Source organism: Chaetodon auriga, chromosome 9 (genome assembly GCF_051107435.1).
Source record: "Chaetodon auriga isolate fChaAug3 chromosome 9, fChaAug3.hap1, whole genome shotgun sequence".
NCBI lineage: Eukaryota > Metazoa > Chordata > Actinopteri > Chaetodontiformes > Chaetodontidae > Chaetodon > Chaetodon auriga.
The window spans coordinates 24,484,616-24,512,190 of NC_135082.1; the positions used below are offsets into that span (position 1 = coordinate 24,484,616).

The 27,575-nt window shown below is 41.0% G+C and overlaps 1 protein-coding gene across 10 annotated transcripts in view; it reads right to left on the minus strand.

The window, feature by feature from the left end:
- LOC143325504 (LIM and calponin homology domains-containing protein 1-like) overlaps window positions 1–27,575 on the minus strand; it is an 88,032-nt gene that overhangs the window by 36,696 nt on the left and 23,761 nt on the right. For all 10 annotated transcript variants that reach the window (XM_076738583.1, XM_076738582.1, XM_076738581.1 and 7 more), the window contains exons 2-4: window positions 15,124–15,194; window positions 12,311–12,380; window positions 4,886–4,992 (exon numbers count right to left, since the gene is read on the minus strand). In XM_076738583.1, the coding sequence (XP_076594698.1) occupies window positions 4,886–4,992; window positions 12,311–12,380; window positions 15,124–15,194 (248 nt within the window). The remainder of the gene's footprint in view (window positions 1–4,885; window positions 4,993–12,310; window positions 12,381–15,123; window positions 15,195–27,575) is intronic.

Sequence of the window (27,575 nt, forward strand, 5' to 3'; positions counted from 1 at the left end):
TTAACATTTCCTGCAGTAATGTTCAATGGCTGCAGTTTGACTCCAGCATTGTAAAATATTAACTGCAAGATGGGATATTTGTGCCAGTTCCTGGAACAAAGAGCATGGGAGCCTTGCTACATCTGTCATTTTACACCAGCATTCATCATTTACAAAGAATTCTCCAGCAGAAAGTCAGAAGTCAGGACAGGCAGATGTCACAGAGTGGGCCACATGGTTCGACTGCCAAGTGATCTCTGGGAGGTGCAGTGCAGAAACACCACAGCAGTGGCCACTTAGCGCCACAGATATTGCCAAAATGAAAAGATGTGGGTCTTGCGGATCACCGCTTGAAGCTATAAATGGGAAGTGGAATGAACCAGTTGTAAAACTGACCCCAATACACACTTGTGTTGTGGAAATATATACTTCTAGGCTACGAGAGAGAGACACAGCAGCACCAGAGACACAGATATGACAATGTTCAGGACGCGGATTTCTCCTTTAGTTTCAAGTCAATAAAATCCATCATCTCTCTTTTCCTGTGACTGTTAACCACAAATGATCTCTGCAGCCTGAGGGAAAGTCAAAAATCACAACAGACGTACATTTTTCAAAAGAAAGCCAAGGGAACGATATGTCTCTCCTTAACTCTGGGAAACGGTTGCACACCAAGAAACTCACAAATAAAGTTCAATACACACAACACAAACAAAAGAAAAGCTGAAAGTCTTAAAAAAGCATTCCATTAGATGCAGTTGAAAGCAAAAGGAGAAAAGCTTGGGGCCATCCTCAGGCTTCAGATTGGATTGTGACCAAAAAAGCTCTAAATCCACACTCAGGCTCACTGGGTTAAATTTTCTGCAATATAACCAAGTGCTAGCCCAAAAATGAGCCTTACAGGGGATCACATAATTCTCAAAATTTATACTGGTTAGAAAAGGAGCCCATGGAGAGCAGCCAGGATGGGAGGAATGTGGCTCTCCTCTCTGGAGCTTGTGAGGTGGCCTGCTGCAGCATTTTGCAGGACTTGTTAGAAGGAAAACATGATGGTTTGAATATATTTCCCTCATTATCTCATTATGAATCGCATCTAGCTCTCAAGATCAGTCAGAATAACAAATCCATTTTGGACTGGATATTGAGCTCACTTCACATGCACAACAGAGCATCTCATGTAGAAAACCAATCACCTATGGAGACACACGTCTGGGATAAGGATTGCTTTACATTGACCGCAGCTTCTGGTATATAGAAAATAGATATGTATGGAAAAAAGGAAATAAACAACAAGAGACTCGATGTGGTCAGTGCATTGATATGAATAAAGCTGATGCCACAAGTAGGTGAGCATGTATGTGTGTCACTTGGAGACATTAGTGTGGCTATTTCTTGTATACCTGTATGTAGTACACCTCCCAACAGAGCTGACTCAACCAATCAACTTCACTGATGAGTAAGTCTGCCCGACGCATGGTTGAGATATGACAGCAGTATCTGTCAGGTCCCCTGTGACCCATCATTATCCACATACCCCCCATATCACCCTCCTCTGCATAGGTTTGTGGAGATGTTTACATGGTCCATGAGAGAAACAGCTTAACAGGACTTTCTTATATATACTGCGCTTCAGGAACAAACAGTGGGGATCATATCAAACACACAAACAAATCTTTGAAAACAGGTCATACTGTCTGGATACAACACAGTTTATGTAGATGATGTGGTGCATCGCCTTTGCCCAACAGGGAAAACCAAGCAGTGTACAATACATAGTGTATAAATTATGAGACTGTTTATACAGTAAGTCCTTTCCGAAGCCCGAGGGACAGAAAGTCCAACTCACTCAACACACAAGTGACACCCAAATTGCAGTTGCGTGAGTTTTCCATGACAGCAGAGAGCTGACAAAGAGAGGAGTGAAAGGGGAGAAGAGGAGCAAGGTGAGAGTAGCTGGAGGGAATGATCTGTAAAGCCCCCCCCCCCATCCTCTCTTTCTGTCGGCCAACTAAATAAACACAAAGACAGGTTGTTTTTCTCTGTCGTTACCTTGCAGAAGAAAAGCTGAAGGACTAATACAACAGATTCCACAAGGTATTAGATCATATTTAGGGGCATAATCTACCTTTTCTTTTGTCTCTGTTTTTGTCCCCATCTGAGTAAATGTCCATGATTTTATTCAAATAGTTTCAGTGATGAACAGAAACAGAAATATCAAAGATAGCTGGGTGGAAGTGCAGCTTCTGCTCTCATTGACTCGGCCTGGAAAACTGTCACTGATCTTGGAAATCTATCTGTTTTCATCAACAGAGGAAAAGCAGATATTTCAGGCCTTAGCTCATAGTGTACCCAAACCTGTCTGTCCTCATGCCTCTCTGTCCAAAGCTGTTTCCTAGATGAGTAAACACCTGTCCAGAGACTCAGGGGGGAGAAGCACTGAAACAGCTTCCTGTCATTGGGACAAGCTGCAAGGAAACAGCGTCCTGTAAGGTTACATAATGACTAGGAATAGCACAGGGCCACTTAAACAATTACACCAATGTTTCCTTTTCAGTTTGTGCTAACTTTGGTTGTCTATATATTCTCGACGATACCTCCTAAAATGCACTGCCATCTGTTCACTGCCTTATAACATTAGCTTGTCACTCACGCTAATGAACAAATTATGGCCAGAGGGGACTCCACGTGGCCAAATGTTAACTTGTCCTGAAGCAAAAGATGTGTGGGGCAGAAACAAGCATAAGCTGTGGGAGATGCTGCAGCTAGCAGGCTAACAGCAGCATTCTACAAGTTACAAATAACACAGCTTTACTTCAGAACTCATTCACCTCCATCAATGTCTTTGCACTCAATGAAACGTACCTCCCACTCCGCCACTGGTACTATTTTGCCACGTGTTTATATAAACAAGGATATGAACAATCAGTATTTCTTGAATGGGAGGTCAATCCTACACCCTCTCTCAAACTGGCTGGACACTGGCGAGCCTCTCGATTTCACACCCCAATCTGATTAAAGTCTGAGCACGGTCAAGCAGTGAATACATCTCTGAAGGTGGGTTGCATTCATTTTAACAAATGACATATTACTCAAAATTTGTTCAAACGTGATTGTTTGAAAAAGTGGGAGCTTTTAGCCTTAACACACACATTACTGGTTTGGTTTATGTAAATCATCTGACACCCATCAGGAAGAAAATCCATGAAAAACAATCACTTAAACTTCAATGTCACATCCATGTCTTCTTTATAGTGTCTTCTTTGTTTCATGAGTTGATGTCAAGTTACGTTAAACAACAAAGTATTTGCGCAAAGAAACAATGCTAAAAAAAATACCATGAAATTATTATTGAAGAAATATAAATGAGGCACAGACAGGAGATAATGGACTATGACTGACAATGACACCAGTGTCCCCATTTAAAATGGAGCTAATGATATTTACTCCAGTCAGCTGGCACACATCCTCAGAAGATCAGAATATTAGTGTATACACACACACAGACACACACAGACACACACACCTCAGTGCTGTCAAATAATGTCTTGCCCTGTCAGAACCACTCAAACAGCTCCTCATGAGACCAGCTAAGATGATCACTGTCCCCTCTCTGCACAGCCAGCGTGAGGACAGCAGATGCCACACGCACACACGCACTCACGCACACAGCATATATTAAAAAAAAAACTACATGCACTTGGCTTTGTTACCAAGCAACAAAGTAGGAGTCGTGGTTCAGCGAGTGATGTAAACCCGTGTGCTGTGTTTGGACAGAGACCAGTTGTGTCTAACAGATATGCTATTGTGCTTCACTGACACTGGCTCTACAAACTTCCATTGACTCTCAGTCAGTTATTTATGTTGGCAGTAAACTGGCTGATTGTCTGATGCAGAGAATGAAGAGGGTGACTGACAAGAGGGACACACAAAGAAGCACACAACCAGTGACACAGACAAGCTATATATTAACACACAATGGAAGTGTTCTTCATCAACACTTGGTCCATTTGCCTCATAAAACACAAGCCTTCCTTCATTCTGAAAATTTCTAAAATATGCACAAAAGCTGCAGAAAAGCCACTAAATGGACCTGGAGGTAAGAGTGTTTAGTCAACTCTGTGTCTATCTCACACCAAGGTTTGGCTGGTCCCTTATATGCAACATTATGTCCTATACCACATGCCTGTTAAAGTCATAAACTGCACTACTTGTGGTTGTTTTTAGAGATGGTATAAGAAATATTCATGCTACGGTGTTGAGACTTGTATTACAAAACTTTCAACCTCTGACTCCAGTGCTGTGCACAAAAAACATTAATGTACATCGTAATGTACTGTAGTAATGTAGTTTACGTTACAGTGTCACACAACTTCCTTTAGAGCATACCAATCAGCAGCTGACTCACCAACTAGTCATTTAAATCTCAGTTTGGGGCGATCTGATTGGCTAAGATGTTAACATAGTCAAGGCAGATGGTCAGGCGGCACCTGAATTATTTATTTTAAGTTTAAATCTTTGTTGTGTTTGTTGTCTGCTGTGGTGTTTGTTGTTGTTGTTGTTGTTGTTGTTGTTGTTGTTGTTGTATGAAATGTTGCATAATTCCTTTAAACTGTTTTTTTCATGAAAATGACCAAATGTTAATTCAATTTAAACTAAAAAAACGTAATGTACATCAACTGTAAAGGCTGGCTGTTTAGTTAAGTGTACACATCTCAAAATAATAATTAATTTGCTTCCCTGTTAGAAAGAACAATAACATGCCTGCCAAAGACTTCAGGTCACACCTTCTTCAAATGGTGGCCATTGTGCTTTGGAACAAAACTGAAAGAAATACACACATATGCACACACACACACTGCCCCCCCCCCACTGAGCAGTAAGGTAACACTGAAGCTTTGAGGCTTACTTGGCAGTGGGGCGTGTCGACGTGTCCTGCAGGTCTCCGGGGTCGAACAGCTGGGAGCCTTTCAGTCCCAACTCCTCACAGCCGCGCAGAAACACACTCAGGTTGTCCTGCACAGAACACACATGCACACACGCACACGCACACACACACACACACACACACACACACACACACACACACACACACACAGAGTTTCATCGGGATAAATATGCAGTTGGCAGAAAACCGAAGGCAAAGCGAGGTCAGATCCATTAACTGCACATGGTCTTAGGTCAAACACAACCATGACTCACACGCCCAGCAAAGAAAAGAAAGTCTGGCTCATTAAGCATGACACACAAAGTAAATTAAATCATGGACACACACATGTAAATACACTTCAACACTCTGCACTTCTAGCAGTGTGTTCTCATTGGCGTAATGACTTCCCTAATGTTAACCTCATCCTTAACATGAACCCAATTCAAAGCCTGAACTTTACAACCGAATGTTAACCCGCAAACAAGCATTTACACACCGATAAACAAACTGTCCTAAGTGTTCAGAAATGTGCTCATTCTTCAAATGTAAAATTCAAATGATTCCTCAAAAAGATAGCACAAGACACACAGATAAGGTGAAGATCCTCCTCATTTTCTGCACATAGTGTCTCTCTGATGCACACAGAGAAACAAACCTCTGAACAGCTCTTTCAAGGTCAGGCACACACACACAAACACATGCTGACCAGAGGTACAGAAGCAAAACCGCAACAGATGACGAGTCCAGGCAACTTATTTTACTGATCTGAAGAGGATCAATTCTTCTATTTTCTCTGCATACGCATACGCACACACACACACACACACACACACACACACACACACACACACACACACACACACACACACACACACACACCATGAAAATCAGGATACCTGCTCAACAGAAACGAGACACCGGCTTTGGTACGTCTCCTCTCTCAGATTACTCCAACTTTCACTCGTCACCCTTTGCCTCCTTCACGTGTCTCCTGACTCCTTTTTTATTTGTCCTTCTTCACCTGATTTCCTTCAACCATTCCTTCTTTCTTCTTCTCTGCCTTTCACTCTCTCTCCATCTTCTCTGCCTTCCTCCCTCTCTCCCCTCTACTCTCAGATAAACTCTTTGTTGGACGCAACCTGAGCCGAATCTCCTCTCCTGTTCCCAGGTTCTCTCTCCCTTTGTTTCTATGTCGCTCTATCCCTCAGAGGGCCACAGCCAAAGCCCTTCCCTCTCTCTCTTTCTCTCAGGGTGTCACCATTTCCTTTCCACTGTGATTGTCCCAAGCACTCTCTCACTATCTCTCTCACACAACAAAACACAAACACAGTGCGCTTATATTCACATGCAACGTGCACATTTAGACGTTCTTTCAAGTTCTCACACACACAAAACTAAGAGACTTATTGATTAGCACACACTAGCTGGTATAAGACCACATGCATGGCGGCAAAAACAAACACACACACACTTGGAAACACTTGTTCTCACGATCCTTTCCCATTTGCAGCATAACACTCCCTCCAAACCCACCCTGCAGCTTCCTGTGTTTTTGGGACAGCAACATCTCTGCTCTCCTGGTGAGACAAGACCACCCGCCCACCCGTGTGGGCTCTGTATAACAACATTTTCCAGATATCAGAAATGACTTATCACTTGGAACAATAATGGACTCCATTAGGGTGGGGACAGCCTGTAACAGGGGCTCTCAAACTTTTTGTGCCAAGTAAACAAGTCCAAGTATGACCCAAATGTCCCCATGGGAGAGAGACTGTGTGGTAAAGTTTAACAACTGGGAGGATTTTTTATTAAACATGCAGAGAGTAATCAAACCTCTGCAATTCTACACATTAACAGTGAACTGTTTCTTACTCACTTTACTCATAACAGCTTGATATCAACTTATTTCCAGATCACACTTGTGCAATACTTGTACACATTGGAAAACTTTTCTTTGCTCAATAACTGCGTCCACGAGCAAACACACCAAATCTATGCTTGCTACAAATGGAGCTGCTGGCCAACAGTGGAAGACAGCACAAGAGACAGACAGCTTTGAGCTGTTGACGAGTGCATAGATAACCTTTCCTCGCAAACATAGAGCAAAAGTTATTAGACGAGCTGGGTTTGAGCATTTAATCCATTAAGCTCTTTGACTGCATGCATGTTCAGATTTTAGATTATAAAGAGCAAAACAACTGCTGTATCAGTACTGTAAGGAGATACTCAGGCCCTAAGGAGCTGTATGATAAGAAACCACTAACAAAACCATGTTTTCAAGAGTATACACCCAAAAGGGAGCACTTGAATTAAATTAGATAAGAATGTGTGACTTTAAATTAGAGCCAGGGGCTTGATGGGGATCTGGTGGTGTTGACAACAACAATCTCAGCTATCACAGAGCAATTTCAACGTTAACTTCAGCAGCGAAATGATTCCGCTCACCAGCCGGCGTTTCACAGGGTCTGGAATAACAAACATCGGAATATTTAACTTTGATGTAAACAAGCCAACAGACGAATAAAGGCTCATTTAGTAGTTGCGTAATGGTAATCAGGATAATTTAGTGGGTGTTTGGACTGTGTGCATGCGTGTGTGTGTGTGTGTGTGTGTGTGTGTGTGTGTGTGTGTGTGTGTGTGTGTGTGTGTGTGTGTGCGCGTCCTAAGAAATGAGCATAACTTAGCGGTGATTTGCAGGTCATTGCCACAGGAAACTGGGCGTCTACAGCTCAGAAATGACTGACAGCTGAATGTGTTTGGAGAAAGATTGGGAGGGAGGAGGTTGACTCAGACACAAAGCTTCTGTCCACTCTGCTTTAAACAAAGTAGTCATAATAAATTTGGCCAAAAGTTATCCCAGGTGTGAAAAGACCAACACTGGTAAAATTGGCAAGTAAAAATACAGCAAAAGAAGCAAAGAAGGAGAACAATCTGAATGGCAGTTACAACCAAATGTAAATATACAGCATGATCAGAGTTAAAAGTTAAGGATTGTTTGGAATTATCAGTAGACAAAAGTCTATCAGTATACAGATCTGAGACTACTGGCTGTTCATGTGAGGCTGATTAGTATTCTGTGTGTGTGTTCTCTACCTACATATGTATGAGCGTGTGTGTAAAAAGACCTTGGGTTCCTCTGAACACAACCCTCATTATAATCAATATCTGACAGATAAGACGACCAAGGTTTCTCTGGGAAGAGGATCAGTGTTCACGTCCAGATTTTCATGCCTGACAGAATCCATAAGAAAGCTGCTCAGGATGAGGATGTCAGTTAGATATGTTCCTGATTCTTTTTCACCCAAAAATTAAAAGATCATTCTCAAAAATATTTCATTAAGCCCCAGGCCTGATCTGCAGGACACACCTTTACAGAATACTGACCAAATATGTTTATCTTTGTGACTTTAAGTTGTATCAGACGGGCACTGAAAAATAACACAAATGTTTGTAGCCCTAAATGTGGTGTCTGGAAAACAACACATTTTAAACATGTGAATCACTGCCATTCAACGTGCAGGGCGATCCCTGCGTGTCTGTTTACACGCTGTAAAACACGAGCATACCAGTCGACCCAGAGACGGCTGGGAACAGAGCAAGCAACAACCAACCTGTTCAGACGAACACTGAGCCATACAGGCCGAGCTGCCAAAGCACTGAGGTAGCTGCTCTAATTACAAAACAGCCAAACGTCCTCAGAGACTCATTTTCCCATTAGCCCCCAAACAGGAAGAGGAAGGGGGAGTAGCCTGTGTTTTATTACGATGGGGCAGATAACAGCAGAACCCTTGTTTATGTGTTTCTCACCTCTTTAATCACAGCCAAGAGGAAGAAAAATCCCTGCAAAGCTGCAGGAAGCTAAGAGACAGAGTTATGATATGTGCAAAGTACAGAGGGTCATATTGTTTCAACTGGAATAAAACCAGCAGGTGTGATTTTTCCTCTCACCTTTCAGATGTTGTCCTCAAACTAGTTGAATGTAAACATGTTGCCGTCCGTGGATGAATCATCTGCACCTCTGGGCCAATTAGTAACAATCAAGTAATGCTTTTTTGTCCTGTATCTACACTGACTCTCTTTGGGCCAATAAGGGCAGCTGTTTCTAATAGTGTCATTGTTAAATGCATCACTCACTGTTGTTAGAAATATGACACAAACAGCTTAGCAACAACACAATATTTACCTCATTCACCCTCTGAGAAAAATAATGAACTGCATAAACAGTACAAATGTTACTAGGTTTGATAAATAGTTCCATTATATTACAAACAAGTGACAATTTTAATGAAACTGCTCATGCAAATCCAATTTTCTCTTTGGATTTTGTCTGTTTTTATTTGAATAAATTAGGATTTGACCACTAAGAACTTCTTAACAACTCTTAAACCGATTGCGAAGGTCAATAGGTTTCACAGTATATTGTTGCTAGGCAGAAATTAGGCATTGTGCCCTGACAGATCTATGAGCCTTTAAAAAGCCTTTAAAACACAATAGCTGTTAACTACTGCAGATGAACTGATTAAAGTCCATTAGGCCACAAATAGAGGAAGACGACCGACTAAAGTGAAGAACACAGAAAAGTACAATCAGATGAAGAAAGGATGAAAAAAATGCAAAAACAAATAAAACCAAGAACAAAGCGTGACAGAAACTGAATATTTATGTTTATCCACAAGTCACATAGTTAAAACATAACCAAGATGGAGTGAGCACAGAAGCTCTTGGGTTTAAAAGCTCTAACAGGATAATCAATTGTTATTTTAGCAGTGATTGTGCAGTGGGAAAAAAAGGCTAGTGAAGAATGTGGTTGTGTAATTATCTGCCCCTTGTAAAAGCCAGAGAAGGCTCATTGGCAGCCATTAGTGACGCCATGAGATAAGAAAACCCGTTTCAGCCCAACTCAGACTTCCTGGTCAGGTCTGTCATTCTGTGATCTGAATGATATCCAGCTCCCATACAGATTTTTCTTCTCAAAGCACTCGACCTTCAGGCCTAATCACCTGTCCCCCTCCTGTCTACCATCATCGTGGTTTAAGCCTCTTCATTACTTTTCAGTGGAACTTGTGACAAGGAAGTGACACAGAGGCAGAGAGGCAGCAGACTGACTGGCTGTTGTTGCGGTTATTTCTGCTGTGTGACAGGCTGTAAGATCTATCCATACTGAGAAAAATGTTTAGCAGTGTTATCAACCATCTTATCACAATTTTTTAGTTGAGATTGTTTCATTGCCCAGCCATACAAGGAACTATTTAGTACTTAGTGCTGCTACACAGACATATCAAACCCTTGCAGATACAGTGTTTGCAATATCAAATACTTAATGCAAAGTTTTATTCCTATCTTTTATTTTTATACTGTAATTTCGCGCTGTGACCTCGTGTCTACTGTTCTGAGACAGCAGCTAGGAATGAGAGCAAGTTAGGAAGGAAAGAGATGGAAACACATTTAGTTTGAGCTCCAGCACGATCAACTTTCAGTGTGCTTCTGTTTACATGCCGGCCCTAGTCCTGAAAGATCACTTCATCCAGATCAAGGTCTTAAGAGGTCCTGAAAGGGCTCCACTGTGCTGCACTGTACTCTACTGAAATGTATCAGAGTTCAGGTTGACTGAAATTCACAGGCTTTCATTCAAACTTATTTACTTCTTTCTTACTGTACCATGAGTGAGCCTTTAAGTGTCACACACGGCTGCTGATGGACACCTTGGCTGTGAAGACTGAAACTGAGATCTTTCAGCTGCAGGTATCTGTAATCAGCCCCTGATAACACAGCTGGTACTATTTTATGTCAAGTCTGTCCAAGCTAGTAAATCAGAGTGTCTTGTACTGTCAATGTATGTCTGCCGTTACTGCCTCGGATGACAATGCGGTTCGATAGTATCCAGACTTCGCTTCCTACACCATATTGACAAAGACGAAACAGTTATTCTAGACATTGGTCTTCATCTCAGGCCCCATCCCCATGCTGGGCAGAGGCATCAGACATTTTAATTGTCTGCCCTCCCTTCACACGTGGCTACAGTCAGTCTGTCCATCTCACAATCTGGTTTTTATGGCCTATTTTAATCTTTTTTTTGGGAACGAGTTGCCATTTTTGTAGAGATGGTATTCACTCTAGCATCCACAGCGCACATGGCCTTTCAGCAAACATTTTTCGGGCATTTACTACAGCTTCAACTCACTGACTGCCTGCTATTCACTCCAGAACAGCTCTAGGTCACACACCAGTCAATGATTGTTCTTCTTCATCAGTAGTGTCTTCCTCACCTCCTGTTTATACCACCAGCTCCCCCTTTGGCCCAAATAATGCCTGTGACAATGAACAAGAGACCCTCTCTGTCATCCTCACAACATATTGTGCCTGCCTATCAATATCAAAAAGTCCCTCCCATGAAATGCTGCCAATAACTGTCGTGCTTGATCAAAGACAAAGTGTGTTATCAACCCTGTCACTAGTTCAAAAATACTACATCTAATATATGTTACATCTCTAACTAACAAGGCATTCTTAATTAATGATCCTTATACAAATCATAAACTAGATTTTACGTCTTTAACTGAAACCTGGTTCGACCTGAATAGCAATGTGGCTCTTATTGAGGCATGACGACCAGATTACAACCCCTATCATTCAGTTTGAGTGGAAAAGAAAGGTGGCAGAGTTTCCATCATAAATTCAGAACAGTTCATCTGTACAAAGGAACACCTGGGTAAATTATCTTCGTTTGAATATTTTGACTGTGTGGCCCCTTTTTACTATTATGAAAAAGTGGGCTTTGTTCTCCACCTTATTTTCCATTAAATGTCTATTCCTGTTTTTCTGTTCATTCTATGTCTTTTTTATGTCAAGCATCATAAAATGCATGTGATTTATTTGTTGTGAAACACTTTGAGCTGTATTTCTTGTAGGAAAGGTGCTATACAAATCCAGTTTCTTCTTATCATTTATGCGTATATGACAATGTACTTTAAATGACACACCTAGTGGATGACTGTGTTGCTAACCTTTATGACAACTTTCTGCTTTGGCAAGCTGTTCAGGCATAAAGGCTATAATCTCAAATTTCAAGGCTTATGGGTGTCATACTATCCCTATGATACCACTACACCATGTCATGAATAAAGTTTTGTACTTTATTCAAGGGAAATGGCAACAAGTTACAGCAACTTTTTAACATTAAACAGCACTAGAGTAACATCAAAAGCATCCCTGAAGAGGGAAACAGACACTGAGAAAAAAGGAAAGGGGAGGAAGAGACAGACATAAAGCAATGTGACAAAGAAGGAAAAAAACAAGAAATAGCATGGCAGGAAAAAGATCCAGGAAGATCCAAAGAATGTCTTAGGTTTTGGTGGAAATACTGTAAACTTAGCTGCAAAGGATGAGTGAGGAGAGAGGACTCACCAGGCCAGCTATGGGTGTTGGAAGTCTGTTGATTTTCTTCACCAGGCCGGGCTTAATAGAGCTCAGCAACCTGACAAAAACAGACAGGAAAGAAGGCGTCAGAAGCTGAATTTCAATTAAAGAACAGCCATGCCTTTAAAACTTCTTCATGACAAACTCAGATGTATATTTCTCAAAGGTTTAAACCCAGCTCAAGAGACCAACGACACGCAAACGCGAGAAAGAGTGTGTGAAACTATGTGTGTGTCTCTTCAGAGAAGAGAGGGGGGACAAAAAGGGAGAAAGAAACATTTTAGGAGGGTCCCACAGTGGCGTCTGGAAGGTTTATGACAAGACAGATCCTAAATCAGAGCTGAGAATCAGTGCTTCTCCTTCAACCCACTGGGAGCCGTTAACTAGTTCCAGTGCACTTCATATTACAGTGAACTGCCCATGTGAAGAGGTGAAGTACATCCTTCTGCTGTCATCTCTCATTTCACAAACAGAACGGAAAGCATTTTTTCTAGAAAGTTACAGTGTATTCCTGCAACCTCACAAAGACTGTCAGTCATGAAAAAGCAGTTTCAGAGATCCCGCCTCTCGCTCTCTTCCTCTCCTTCTGTCTCCAGTTTCATCTTTTGTGTGTGTTTTCATCAGAGGAAGCACTGTAATGATTCTGCCTTGTAAAGGAAAAACCCAACCTTGGACACTCTGACACTATTAGATAACCAGTTCTGTAATGTTCATGGCATTTGCACTGAAATGCTGTAATTCACCTTTTTAGTGAACTCTCCTTCCCTCAGCCTGCCTCATCTACTTCAGGTTCAGTTAGAGATTTCCTGCTGCACTGTATGTTTCCCAGAATAACTTCCAACAACCCCAAGAGACGGGTGTTCTCAGTACTACATACAATATGTGTAGGAGGGGAAAGTGAGCAATGGATGCAGCGAAATATCTCTACTCTTGAAAAATTACCTGGAATGAGAATAATGTTGCAGTATGCTTTCCCTTTGTTTATTTCCTCTCTAAAATTACAAAGAAAGTGAAATGGATTTTTCGGTTTCACCATCTCCTCTAAGAGGATTCATGATGATTGAGTATCAGTGCAAGTCCTGTTATGGCATTAAGAGGAAGTGGAAAGGACTACAAGAGTGAGAGTGCTGTCCTAGATTTACAGCGGACACAATGAAAACTAACACAGTGCAAGCAAAGTAGCAAATACATCATCTTATGAGCAAGCACAGAGGCAAACACATTTCCTGAAGCCTTGTGTATCAGGAAAAGGAGGAAGAGGTTGGAGGGTGTTTCACTCGTGAAACTGGTGAGATTCAAAACAAGCTGTACACAGGAAGTCCAATCTGCTCTCACCTCTGCTGTTTGGATACCGTTTAAGAGCATTACTTGACTTAACACTCGCGTGGTGTTCGGACAAGGGGATGTAAGGTTGATGATTAAATCACATCAGTAACCTAAACATTTGGGAGGCTGTCCAAGTTCACACACCTGATAGCAATAACTGCCACAGTATGTCAATGAACTCTTTAAATATACTGTTAAAATGTCCCTGAGACGTCTGTAGAAACACTGTCAATCTGTCTCTGGATGACAGCATCAGCCATGTGATGTCATTAATGCAGATTGTTGTTTGTTTTCAAATCAAATTGGAAATAGGTTTGGTTGTAAGCAAGGCCACAAGTGAGCACATTTTTAAAAGACTTACTTTGACAACTCTTGTCATTTTCTCAATAGAACTACTGCACAATGACAATGTCTGTTGTCTATCTCCACAGTCCAGTGAGTGCATTTGGAGGCAGATGAAGATGCAGATTAAAAATGTTCATTACATTTTTTTCTTTATAAATAACATATTCAGAGAATTGTGCAGAATGGGCAGACGCTTGAGCTCTCAGTTTTTTACTTTCCAAAATGGTGATTATTGTTGGTGTGTGATTTCCATTATCCATTAATCTTTAGAATATTTTTTCCATTATCAAGCTCATTAATCATATAAGATTTTATTCTGTAAAATGTCAGAAGTGTAAAATGTCCATCATAAGTTCCCAAGGACCAAAGTAATGCCTTCAAATGTCTTGTTTTTTACTAACCACCAGTCCAAAATTCTAAGATATTCAGTTTACAAACATTTAGCACTTTTTGCTTGATAAATGTTTTAAAGGACTAGTGGGTAGGATTTCATGTCATCAAGCGGTGAAGTTACAAAAAACTGAATGACCCTCGCCTCACCAGTTCTCAAACTGACATTACTTTCCATGTCTCTTTATACCCAAGTAAATTCACCCCCCTGATAAACGTTTAGAAAGCAATAGTAAGGTCTGATATCTACATGTACCATGATGTTGAAGGAATTCCAAAACCAGTGGGGACACTATTAAATTGGATGTGATGTCTGTATTCAAAATAAAGATGGTGTAAACACTGGGCTTGTGTAACTGAATTTGGCAGAAAGGAATGTGGAAGAGAGAAAGCGCAAGTGTGTATGTGTTTTCATTCTCATTTCAGCACCTCAACTCATTATCAGCGGGTAGACGGGACGCATGTCTCTGTGATCACTGGACCACAGCATTGTTAAACAAGTCAGCGCACTTAAGAAAGAAAAACTGCTTTGAGTGCCAACGTTCCTGTTAATTCTGATACATTTGTGGTTATTCTTTTAAAACATAGTAGTGTTTTGTTTGTCACTCAGACAAGACTAAGAAAGCATCATTTTCTTCAGGAGTAGAAAACAAGCAACAGAAAAAAGCCTTAGAGACAGCTTGAGGAGAATTGAATCAATAATTACTACAGATAAAAATGAAAACGCAGTCAAAACTTACTCGCATAGCAGTATCCCGTTCTCCAAACCTCCTCTGAAATCCTTGTCACCAAAGCATCTTCCTGTCACAGCCTACAGAGAGAACAAAGGAGTGAGTTAGCAAAATATAAGACTAAGACGGCTTCATACCACAAAACAGAACATCAAATAATCAAGTCAGTCAGTCTCTGAATCTTAAGTCTAGACACACAAGCTCCACTTAGAAATCAAGAACAAGCTCCACAACCTTTTTAAACACTCCTTTCACGTCTTTCCTTCGCAGTAAATTCTGGGAATGGTATGGAGAGGTGCACAAAGAGCTGCCTGCCGTATATCAAGTCCGTCTCTGGTTAACAGTGCTAAACACTAACAAGCTTGACATAAGCCGCAATCATCCCAACCAAATGGCTCTGGCAGGCTAATGTGTTGTGACAGGGGATTTATCGGGTATAGTTGGTCAGACCCTCTGAGGAGGAGAAGCTGCCTGTTTGCATGTATTTGCATGACTACAGTACATCATGAGGCATGCAGGCTTTTCTTGCACAAATATTGCCTCACATATAAATGCTTCTTATTCGTTGCAACAAAAGCCTTGGCGCAGCACACATGTACATGTTCCAGCAATGAGAAAGGTTCAGTAGCAGCAAAATTCATGAAACGAACTGAATCCAAATTGTTGTTTTCTATTCCTGGCATTCAACCTTTAGCTGAAGTTTTGACCTCTCACCTTTACTCAGGCAAGTTAATAAATACATTTGACAGCCCACATGAGCACACACAAACATTTTAAGTGCAAACATGGACACCAGCAGTTTAAAAAAAAAAAAAAAAATGCCTCCCACCCTGGAATATCTGCTGCTGGACATTAAGGACCAGTCCTACTTAAAATCCATTTATTCTCACAAACACTGTCAGAGATTTGGCCATAAAAAGGGGGATCCCTTTGGACTGCTGGCTTGGAAGCCAAAACAATTACAAGATTAAATTTCCTGGGAGTTTCTTTTACATTTATTTGCACAGCTGTGAAAAAGTGTGGAGATGTAGAGTGTCTGGCCCAGCTGTATGTTTCTGTCAGCTTCTTGGCTCGCCGGGGAGCCTGGACCTGTTACAAAAGAAATGGACTGCTGTATGTCAGCGAGTAGGCCGACTGTAGGCCTTATTTCTGCTGCTGGGGGAGCACAGTCAGAAGTTGTGTTTGATGCTCGGGAGTTAGACAGACAGAGAAGCAGATAAAGACAGACAAACAGAGAAAAGAAAATAGCACAGTTTTTCGTAGTATGCTGACATTTAGCTGGTATCCGCCACTACTGCCTCTGCCCGAGTGTGAAGCCTAAAAGTCTGCCTCACAGCACAAGCATCTGGTCCACAACACCCATATTCTTACAGTTTATGGAAATGCTGTAGAAGAGGCCATAACATTATTTGCTGAATTAAACATCAGTGGGCAGGGCTAGCACAAGTGCCAAGCTTCAAAGAGGGGACTGCTAAAAGTAAAACAGCCAATCTTTCAGTCATTTGTTTTTTCCATTTATTCCTGACAACACAGTCACGACCTCTGAAGGTCAGCAGGCTAGCTAACTGCAACTTTAAAGGAAAAGTTCAATATCTGTCTGAAGGTAATCTGCCTATAAGAACCAATGAAGCTCACCAATTAACATGTTTTATCTAGTTTGTTTCATCTGTACAAAAGCTGAATAGCAGCGGCAATTTGTAGTATAGCTTCAGAGAGACTGTTTCCAATCTGCATGCTAAGCTTAGATTCATATGTACTAATGCAATAATGTTTCTCATTTAACTCCAAGCAAAGAGTGAAATAGCATATTCCCCAAAATGTCAAACTATTCCTCTAAACGTCTATAAGGTAGCAGAGCTGGTGCAACCTTAGAAAGTTAAATAAACTAGCCGAGTGCTGCTAGACTGCATTTTCTCAGTTAACAGAGAGCGTGCCTTTTCCACTGGGCTTCAGGCTAAAGTTACTTGGCCGGACAAACTTCTTTGGCTCTGCCCACTGAGGTTTAGCTTAATGAGTGAGACTATTTCTTTCTCCAGATATGGCCTCAACCAATGTTTGTGAAACAAAATGCTCAATCTTTTGTGTGCAAGTGCACGACTAGCCAACAGCAGACTACAAATAACATTTCAAGAAATGACATTATAGCATTCTGCAGTCTTCTATATGAGGAAGTACCATCCCCAGGTCGTCACTGTAAATGTGTAGAAATAACAGGTGCAGCACATTAAATAATAGCTGGCTTTGTTCGTAAGACAGCAACACTTCATGGTCTGATCCCAGTTAAGTTTCAGTGGCCTAGATAGGCTTATACAATATCTGCAGCCGAGTAGACGACCTTGATTTAGGAGCTCCTCAATAAATGTGCCACATGAAAGTTAATGCTCTGCTTAGTGAAGCTAGATAACCTTTTACTACTTTGACATGTAGCGTTCACAGTCCCTTGCCGTACAATATGGTCAGGTTTCGGTTCGTTGCTGAAAAAGGAAACATGCCAGTGGTTGAACTTGTGCACTTCGAGTTATAGAACAGTCTCTCTAATAACTAGGTCAAGCTGTTCGATAACCTTGTCAATGAGTGCGACTGCACAGAGAGATTATAGTGTCACACCACCTTCACAAGGAAAGATTACAGTGTCACCACCTTTACTGAGATTCATCTAGGCTACAGTTTGAGGGCAGCAAGTGCAGGAAGAGAGGAAAGGATAGACAAAAATACAGTAAAATAACCCTAATCCTACAGGACATTATTATTATTACTAACAACTAGGAAATGTACTTGCGCAGATAAATAAGGCTTATATTTTCACACAGGTGCGTGTCAACTGGAAACAGAGAAACTGCTCATAGTCATAATTTCACAAGAGTAAGAAATAATGAGTGACATTAAAATCTGTATATGTATTTGAAACATTTTTTCCAGATTCAATAAATCCCCAAAATAACGTCATGGTCTGTGGTGGGCCCAAACCTCCAGGTGGAAACTAGTGTCTTAAAGGTTAGGTCAATTAATATTCTGTCCTTTGGGGATCATGCACATTACCATAAATTACATATTTCCCTCTTGGCTATGACAACGTCTGAACTGTAGAAAATAGCAGGGTTTCCGTTTTTCTCATTACTTTGCTGTTCAGTTTGGCAGTGGCTGCAGAGAGGCTAACAACCTTGGTTCATGTACATCTGTTGCTCCCATAAGTGTCATCCTGAGCTGAAGTGCATATGAAGCTCCTGACTGACCAGAGGGAACGCTTAGGTTGAGACAACATATAACACCGAATTGAGATCTGATCTGACTAATAAAACAGCTCATGAGGAAGCTTGAGGAATAGGAACCTTCAGCTACAGTAACACTGCTATAAAAGTTTAAGTGGCATATTCATTTTGCATCGTTTTGTAGGTTAAGGCCACAGTGCACAGAAAAACATAAAATGCCATTTGAAGTGGCGATTAAACACTGAATCAGATACCCCCATCAGCATCACATCTGGTGTAGAAAGTAATAAATTATCCACTAAAGACTGGCCAGTAGGGATGTATATCGTTAGGATTTTATCGATACCGATACCGATCCCGATACTCCTTATCGGTACCGATACTTATCGATACTCTTATCGATACTACAACATGTAATTTTGTGTAAAAAATAAAGACGTTACAAGATGTTAAAAGATTCAACCTTTTTTTAATTACCACAAGGTAATAATAAAGCTTCACAGAACAGTGTCAGAACAACATCTTGTTCAAACCAGACTGTAAACAGACAGAGCCATACATGGTAATATACTGGAGCCTGTACAAGGCATACATACAGTATATATTGACACATGCGCACACACATACACACACGCATGCATGCTCGCTCGCACGCATGCATGCCCGCATCCATCCATACATCTGCAAACTTACCGTGACTTGACGTCGCAGAAACGAAGCCGGGTGCCGCTGGCGCTGTCACTGTGATGCAGTCTTTAGCGTTAGCCGTCGTCGGGCTGCTAACGTGACTAGCTTTCTTATAGCAATCGAACACGCCGCACTGCTTTAGCTTCATGTTATGAGCGCGCTCCAAGTATTTGGTCATATTGCTAGTGTTGCCCCCCTTGGACGCAACCTCTCTCTCACAGAGACTGCATCGAGCCACGTTATCATTAACTTTGACAAAGTACGCCCAAACTTTTGAGCGCTTGACCCTCACCGACATGATGGCTCAGCCTGAGCTCATCACCTGTAGACGGCGGCAGTGACGGAATTACGCGACGGCTGGGTAGACGCAGACAAAAATCTCCAAAATAAAGTTAAAAAAAAAAAAAAAAAAAAAAAAAAAAAAAAAAAAAAAAAAAGGACCGATAAGAGTACCGTTAGGCAAGAATCTTAACGGTACCCTGGTACCGACCCAATTACGGACCGGTACCGAAAAGTACCGGTCCACGGTATACATCCCTACTGGCCAGGCTAATGTATTACTATTTTCTGATCAGAAAAATAAATATTCAGATAGGAACATTGGGATAAGAACAATCTCACATAATATAAGTGTGATGCTGTTAGTGGAATTTAAAAAAAAAAAAAAAAGCTTTTAAAGTGCAAATTGAGTCATCTCTTCTTGTGGTAAAAAATAATAATGTCAACATTTTAAATCATGTTGTTAGTTGTCTTGAAGAGTGAGGACCACACCAGCTTCTGACAGGACCAAAGTAACAGTTGCAGGTACATTTACATGCTGTTCAATAAGATGCTGTTTATGTTTTCAAGTTGGATAAGAGGGACACTAGAAGGTAAGCTGAGCTATGATAGAACATTGATTCATGCATGATTTGATTGGCTGTATTGAATTTAAGTTTCCATCTGTGTAGAAGGATACAGCGCCTGAAAATATTCCATCAAATGAATGCATAACTAGGGGACACAATCATAAAACCAAAAGTAGAAAAATCTAATTTCTCCCCTTTTGATTTCTGATTTTTCTCAAAGGAGAGCACAGCACAGGTGATGTACAGAACAGGTATGTATGCTGTAGCAGATAAAAAAAAAAATGCCATTTCAACTGGACATCAGATTAAGTCAAACAAACACCTCAGTGGAAACATGCATCCTAAAAATGCATGAAACGTCTGGATCTCTCTGGATAGTGTTTTAAAACCACCACAGGGTCATGTGAGGGGACTCAATTAAAAAGAGGAATGTGTCGCCTCTGTTGTCAGTGGAATGTTGCCTGCATTGTTTCACACACAATCAAACGATGCTGATTGGCTTTTTTCCTCCTTCTCACTTCCTTCCCCTTTGAAACCTGTTATGTCCAAACCAAAGTCATGCTCATGTATTCACGTGCAACACAGTCACCACTATCACTTCGGTATCCACAGAGAAAGGACATCTCTGTTGGTTTAGAAATGCATGAATGGACTTTGCAGAAACAAACTTGGCTCCCATTTCCCCGAGGGAGCACGAGTATGTGAATCCATGTATGCCTTTGATGAATTATAAAATAGAAAACCCAACAAAGTTTAGCATGAAAAGTCTGTGTGTCCCAGAGGACACTGCTTTCATGTACTGAGAGATAAAACATCAATGTGATGAGAAGAGACATCTCTACAGTCAACTCATGTCTGGCAGTGGAGCACAGCTCAAAGACAATTGACTGAAATATCACCAAGAAATAATGTTTAGAACAGAATGTAGATAAAACAGTCGTACTGCATCTTAACCCAACACAACAGACAAATCAAGAGCTTGCTGTCAAGCAGCAATCAAGTCCAAGACTGTGTCATGATACGTTTACATCTTACTGCCGTCCCTCCACCCTGAAGGCCATCCAGTGAAAACAGATCTATTCGCAGTGCAGCAGTAATCTCTAAGGCTCTGTATTGCATGGTTACCTGTCCCAAATTAACGACCAGTAATTCAAGGTTTGAGGCAGGATGGTTTCCGTGACTTGGGGAAGTAAAGCACTATTTACTTCAAGGCCCTGAAGCAAAGTGCGATCGGCCTGTTAAAGAGATGACAGCTGGTCGCTCAAGGGCTGGTGAGCATAAACAGAGACATGTGCTCCCAACACACATGCCTGCTTTACGGTCACACGCCTGCTTTGTAGTCAAATGCATTCTCCTTTACAGGATGTTGTCTTAAGAGTGTTGCATAATCCTGACTGAATCCAACACTATGTGTCCAAGTTCAAGAACACATGTAAACACGTCTTCTGGCCCACAGCCAATAATCTTGTTAATTCAACTTGGCAAGAGAGCTTAATCTGTAAATGCTTCTGGTTCTGATTCACCGTAGGAAAACAACAGCGTGCATTCCAGCCATTCACTAATACAAACTTTATGACCTGAGCGGGGGGGAACAGAAACAAACAATACTGCTGATGAATGGTTTGTGTAGTCTAGTGTCTTCTTCAAGCAATACACTGAACAATAAGACCACTCAATTTGTTCAGTACTGCAGAACCTAAATCATCTGTTTCATGACAAAGCAAAACACTGCTCTGGCACAGAAATGCCGAATCAACCGCCAAGTTTTTAGCATCATAAAAAAGATGGAAAAGATAGAAATCCTATTTCTCTTTGGCTTCAAGAGGAATAGGATTTGATGAAAGATCCAAAAGACAAACAACATATAGAAATTGGTAACATCTGACTGGAGGGGCGGGGGACAATCTAGCTGGGGGTCCCTCAACTCATGGAGCTTGAACAAGTTCAGCCAAAGGTTAGGAGTGGTATCTGCCTCCAGTCAATCATCCTGACCTTTTCACGAGCTGCCACCACTGCGGGGATCCCCTTTTGTGACTTCGGCCTGTTTGCTCTGTGCTCGCTGTGTTGGCATGTTGGTGGATGGACTGGGGGGGTGGGGGTGGAGTTTATCTGAGACAGTGCTTTAGCTATTCTGTCTCTAACAGTATGTTTCATAGTAGTACATAATCACAATACAGGATGACCGAATAAAGGTAGCTGCTTCGTACTCTTTCTGCTTGTCTTGTCTGTATTTGGTTTTCACTCTTTCTTTGAGATTGCGGATGCATCCAAATACATGCAGTACTGACATCAATGCAAAAACAGTCATCGTTCCAGATGAGTTCTCCTCCTGCTCCTGCACACTCTGCCCAGGTGCCACCCCTCGCCTAAACCTAAAGGAGTATTTCCAGTAAGTGAGAACGCCTCTGACACAGACAAATGTTCAACGTCTGGACCCGATTCTGCTGACATTGCCTGGAGTTCATATGAGAAAGCAGCTTTACCCTCTCTGCTTTATATTCAGGACAGGCAGCGTGATGTAGGAATCCAGCTGCTTCGCAAGGTCATATGATTTGGCCAGCAGGACCGCTTACCACGCCGTCACATGACGTAAGTGCGACAGTTAGTGGCAATAATGCACCTCTGATGTTCTCATTTGAAACCTTGAGGCTTCCATTTTGAAAGAAATTTAGATGATGATTGTTGATTACCCTTAATTATTTTTTCCATTAATCAATTAGTTGTTTGGTCTATAAAATATCAGAAATTGGTGAAAAGCAAAAATCAGTGTTTTTCAAAGCCCAAGATGACATCTTCCCAAAGATATTCATTTTACTGTCATAGAGAATGTGAAGAAACCAGAAAATATTCACATTTAGGAAGCTAGAATGAGAATTTAGATTTTTTTTAAACCAATTAATCGATTAGCAAAATTGTTGGTGAATAATTTAAGAGCTGACAATTAGTCGATTAATTGTTGCAGCTCTAATTAGCTGGTTAATTAATTAATCAATCTACGGACTAATAATATTTAAAATTACATTAAAAAAGCTGCTAAATATGATAAAATGCAGCACATATAATAAATGCTCTAACAAACCTTCTCTTTCAGACAGTAGACAGAGGTACTAAAGGCATCTGGGGCCAATTTGAGCCCTGGAAAATAGAACAGCTCATGTATCTTTTTCCTTGTTTCCTAATTCCACCATACATCATGAGGTTTCCTTGAATTAGCAGAGGTTTTATAAGATTTGGGCTTATATTAGATCATGCTTCTGAAGCCCGCATGACAGATCACCATTAAATCACACAATCAGCTTCAGATCCCACCATTCATCGTCAGACAATGACGCCAGCAGATACAGATGAGTCCATACTGTAGTAGGAGCCATACGGATGATCAGACAAGCTCCTTTAGTGTCAAGATGCAAATACATCTGTGACTGTTATATTTTATTAACTGACACAAACACAAAGACTTGTGGACCCTCACTGGGCCACACATATACGAAAAGCATTCAGTCACCCACCAGGCTATGAACACATAAGCGCAGACATTTGAGGCCAGCATGTGTTTACAGGAGGCTGACTCCTGACACCCCAGTTTTTCCTTTTGCCAGGAGCTGAGACGGACTGCTCTAATGAAGCAGCTGAAATCAATCGAGTTGAGCTCGAACCATGGCAGTGGCTGCCAGGCTAGAGACGATGAACATTAGAGTATTATGACATAGGGATTAGCACAGGTAATGACAGTTAATAGAGCATAATTGGCATGGTATTATACAGCAGAATCAGCACTGGACCTGAACAGTCCAATCCCACAGTCAGACCACAACCTCTGAGGGGAATATTTCTAGGCTGATTTCATGACACCACACTATTTAGGCTCAGTCTCTTGTGATAGAGGACACTGTCATGGCTAACATCTTGAAAGACCAACCTGTAGAACAAGAACAATGATCCCTGTCTGAATAAAGAGCCAAACATCAATTCAAGAAGCATTCACCTCCAAAATTACCACATCATTTTCTAACTGAAAAGCAACACGAGAAAATCACGAGTGGGCTATTGAATGTTACGCAAGACCTTTGTACTGGATAACCATAAGTTTACCATTCACATGGGCCAATCACAAGCTGTAGGTAGCAGCAATGAATTATGATGATTTGCAGCCATGGAAAGCACAATAAAGGGGAGAGGAAGACATAAATAAGTGTGCTGTTTCAGAGCGGAGAGAAGTTACTCTGAGCCAGATCAGTTAAACAGAAGTGACTGTGAACCCTTCCACTGTTTGGAGAAACACTTGAAGTGAACATTGCCAGATTATCAGACTGTTTGTCAGAGTTTACAATGTAAACACATTTTACAACAGCTTACACGATACTTAGGTCCATGTTGTAACACACTGAAGAATGTGAGGAGGATACAGCTCGGCTGCCTATCAAAGACGCACTCACTGCTTTCATGTATTTATAACACAACCAAATACACACTATCTACTGTTGTGTTCTGGTTTCAGTCAGAAAAGCACAAATGTTCCCAGGCACACAGTGGATCCTGTGAGAGTCATCTGGCGTGGGAAACCTTACACAACCCCCTATTACTCATGTATTGCTCCTACTTAACAAGGCACACTGGTTTCATCTGATTAGAAGCTACATTATATTTACATGTTAGATCACAGCGGTCAGCTGACACTCACTGGGACATCAATCATCATAAAAGGCACTTAGTTCAGGTTTTTACTAAAGGGCACTTCAATACGACACCAGGTTGGTGATGCACAGATTGACAGGTGTGGGGATTAAACGCATGACCCTCAGGTTACAAGACAGTCTCACTAACAACTAAACCATCCTATAGGCTACATAACAGACACCATCAGCAAGCAGGCTAAATTCTCAATGCCATAAGCATTCTTTGGCATAAGCCCAACTCTATGCAAAATCACAAATTTGACTTTATATCATTATCATTACATAATATTTAGATTTAGATTTAAAGCTCACTGTTGATCTAGTTTGCCAGAAATGACAATTTACCTTTTCAAAATAAAAGTGGTCCAAGTAAGCATTTAAATACAACCCAATCAGTACTCACCAGCAAACTCAGTGTAATGACACAAACATTTGAAATCATTAAAAATCATGATTGGTCGCATGTTAAATTAGAAACAGTAAAAGAACAGCACCCAAGGGGCTACTGATGTGTCAGCTGCACCAGCCTGCAGGAACACATTTCCCCGCAGCAGAGCTGCTTTCGATGTCACACCTTCGTCTCTTGAGACCGGCCCACTGTCTGTCAAGGCGTCTGCTGTTTGTATTCACACTGTAAATCTGGAGACCACCTGGAAGTTCAGTCTGTACTGTGGACGAATTCTCGAACTTCCAAAAAACATGAAAACATGACCATTTTAGCATAGAGAGATAAACAGAGAGTTAATATAAGCACAACCAAAAATGAAACCCAAGCAAAAATAGGCAGAGGATAGAAAAATAATGATTGTGGACAAAATCTTTTAGAAAACCAAAAAAATTGAAGTAACATTTTTGACAGTGTAGTTAGTATTGGATATATTGCCATGATTTTCAAGGTTTTTCCCCAAGGAACAATTGATTATTCTGCAGTTCTGTCCACCAGCACACCTGGATCTGGGCACAGATGTGAACCCTTTGACCTGTTCTGTCTTGTGATGCTTTGAAACCCACATATCAAAGTGCTGCTTGCCAGACCTCATTTTAAGACGACAGATGCAGCTTGTCATCATGCAGCATAGTATGATAAGACTTTGTAGAATTTTTTGTAATTGATTACATTACCTCACAGTTAAAGTCTTGTGCTGTTAAAATTAGTTAGTAAGCCCTGTGTCCCATTTGCTAGTCATTTATGAAAAACGGCATTACTGCAGTTGATAATCTGGCTAAAAACTGAACAGACAGTTAACTTGAGGAACAAAACACGCTGACATATTGAAAAGTAATTTTGTGTATCCGCCCTTTGATTCAGATCTGTTTGAAAATTCCATGCTTTCTTCCACGGCACATTGCTACACCCTTCCACCAAGTTTCATGAAAATTGGACCAGCTCACAAACAAACCGGACAGAAAGCATAACCTCCTTGGTGGAGGTCATTTCAGCATATGCCCAGGAAAATTAGGATTTTTCTTTCAGGTACCAGACTGCCTCTCTCACTCAAAGCCCAAACACCACATGAGGTGTGGCAGCCTAAACCATGAAAGCTGCCTTAATGCTGTATCCTTGAAGGTTTGAAGTGGACTGTACATGACTGCTGGCTGGCCTGTTTCTGTAGTGCTGTTAGTCCTCATTGCTGATACAATCTGTGTTCTGTTCTTGACCCTGATGCTTTCATGACACTGATCAAGACAACATTTCGTTTTTATATCCGGTGTAATACCAACCACTTCTTATCAACTCCCGCTGACAAACTTGTCTGCAAGCAAAATTCTGTCACCTGCTCATGATTACAAGAAAATGTGCTCACCGTGCGCAGTTACACACATACATATACACACGCATGCCAAGGCTGTCATATTCAACTAAACCCTCTGAGACAGTAACTCTGAAAGACAAGTGAGGAACTTGGAGTGCATGAAGTTCTCCAGAGTTGGCTCAGCTTTTGCGTCTCACTTCAACAGAGCAATGAATTCAAGCGCTTCTCAAAAGAGAAGAGAGCCATGTGCCATCGATATTAACAATGCTTCAATAAGACACAAGCTCAAAGGTCGAACTACAACTCTGGTTCCTTTGATCCTTTGCCTCTTTCTGTCTTTCTCAGTAAGGGAATGTACTCCAACAAGTAAGCTACTGCTAATTTGTTAGTGTCACAAGTATGTCATTCAAGTGTGTTGTGAACAAAAGCTTCTCATTAAGGTGCATTCTTACCGCTTCCAGCGTCAATCAAAGTTAAAATCAATCACACCAGTGGATGTCAAAGAGAGTCAAACCAGTTATCTGGTGTTGCAGTGGAAAGATAAAAATTTATCATCCAAATTTTGTTGTATTCTTAAAAAGCACAGCATTTTAATAAATTATTAGCACTTTACATGAAAATAATAACTCTACCATTTCTGACTGTGTAAGGCCATAGTGAGTTTGTTAGACTGCTGATCTGGGAGAAAGCCTGAGGGCCAAAACGTCATCTTGAAGAGAAATGCATGGTGACAAATGTTGCAAATTAAAGCCATCGACTACTACACAAATGATCATATATGAAAGAGCTGCCAATCTGCACTGAATGATAAATTGATTGCAAAAACCAGAAGGAAATCTAACAGCTTTTTAAACTGTAACTATAACCCAGTTTATCCATTTACTAATTCTGAAGATACAGTGGCTGCAGTTGAAGCAATGCCAAGTGACAAGCCCACTGAAAAGTGATTTATTTGTTTATTTTTTTTATAGGAGGGACCTGTTGAACTTACGGAATTTCAATACCCAGAAATTACATAACACAATGTATAAAATATGTATGTGAAATGTTCATTTTAAGCACCAGATTTCCTTTGGGGCACCAGCGAGGATAAAACTTTTGTTCTTTGTTATGTTTCAGTGGTTCTCAATGGATTTCCTAACAGCCTTTGACCCTTGTTGGATTTCTAGGTTTGGCTACGGAAGCCTTTTTTGTTCTCTGCTTCCTTTCACATGAAAGATGAAAAGTTCAATGGCCTTATGCCAATATTCACATAAATTCATCATCTGGGGAAGCTTGAAACTTAAT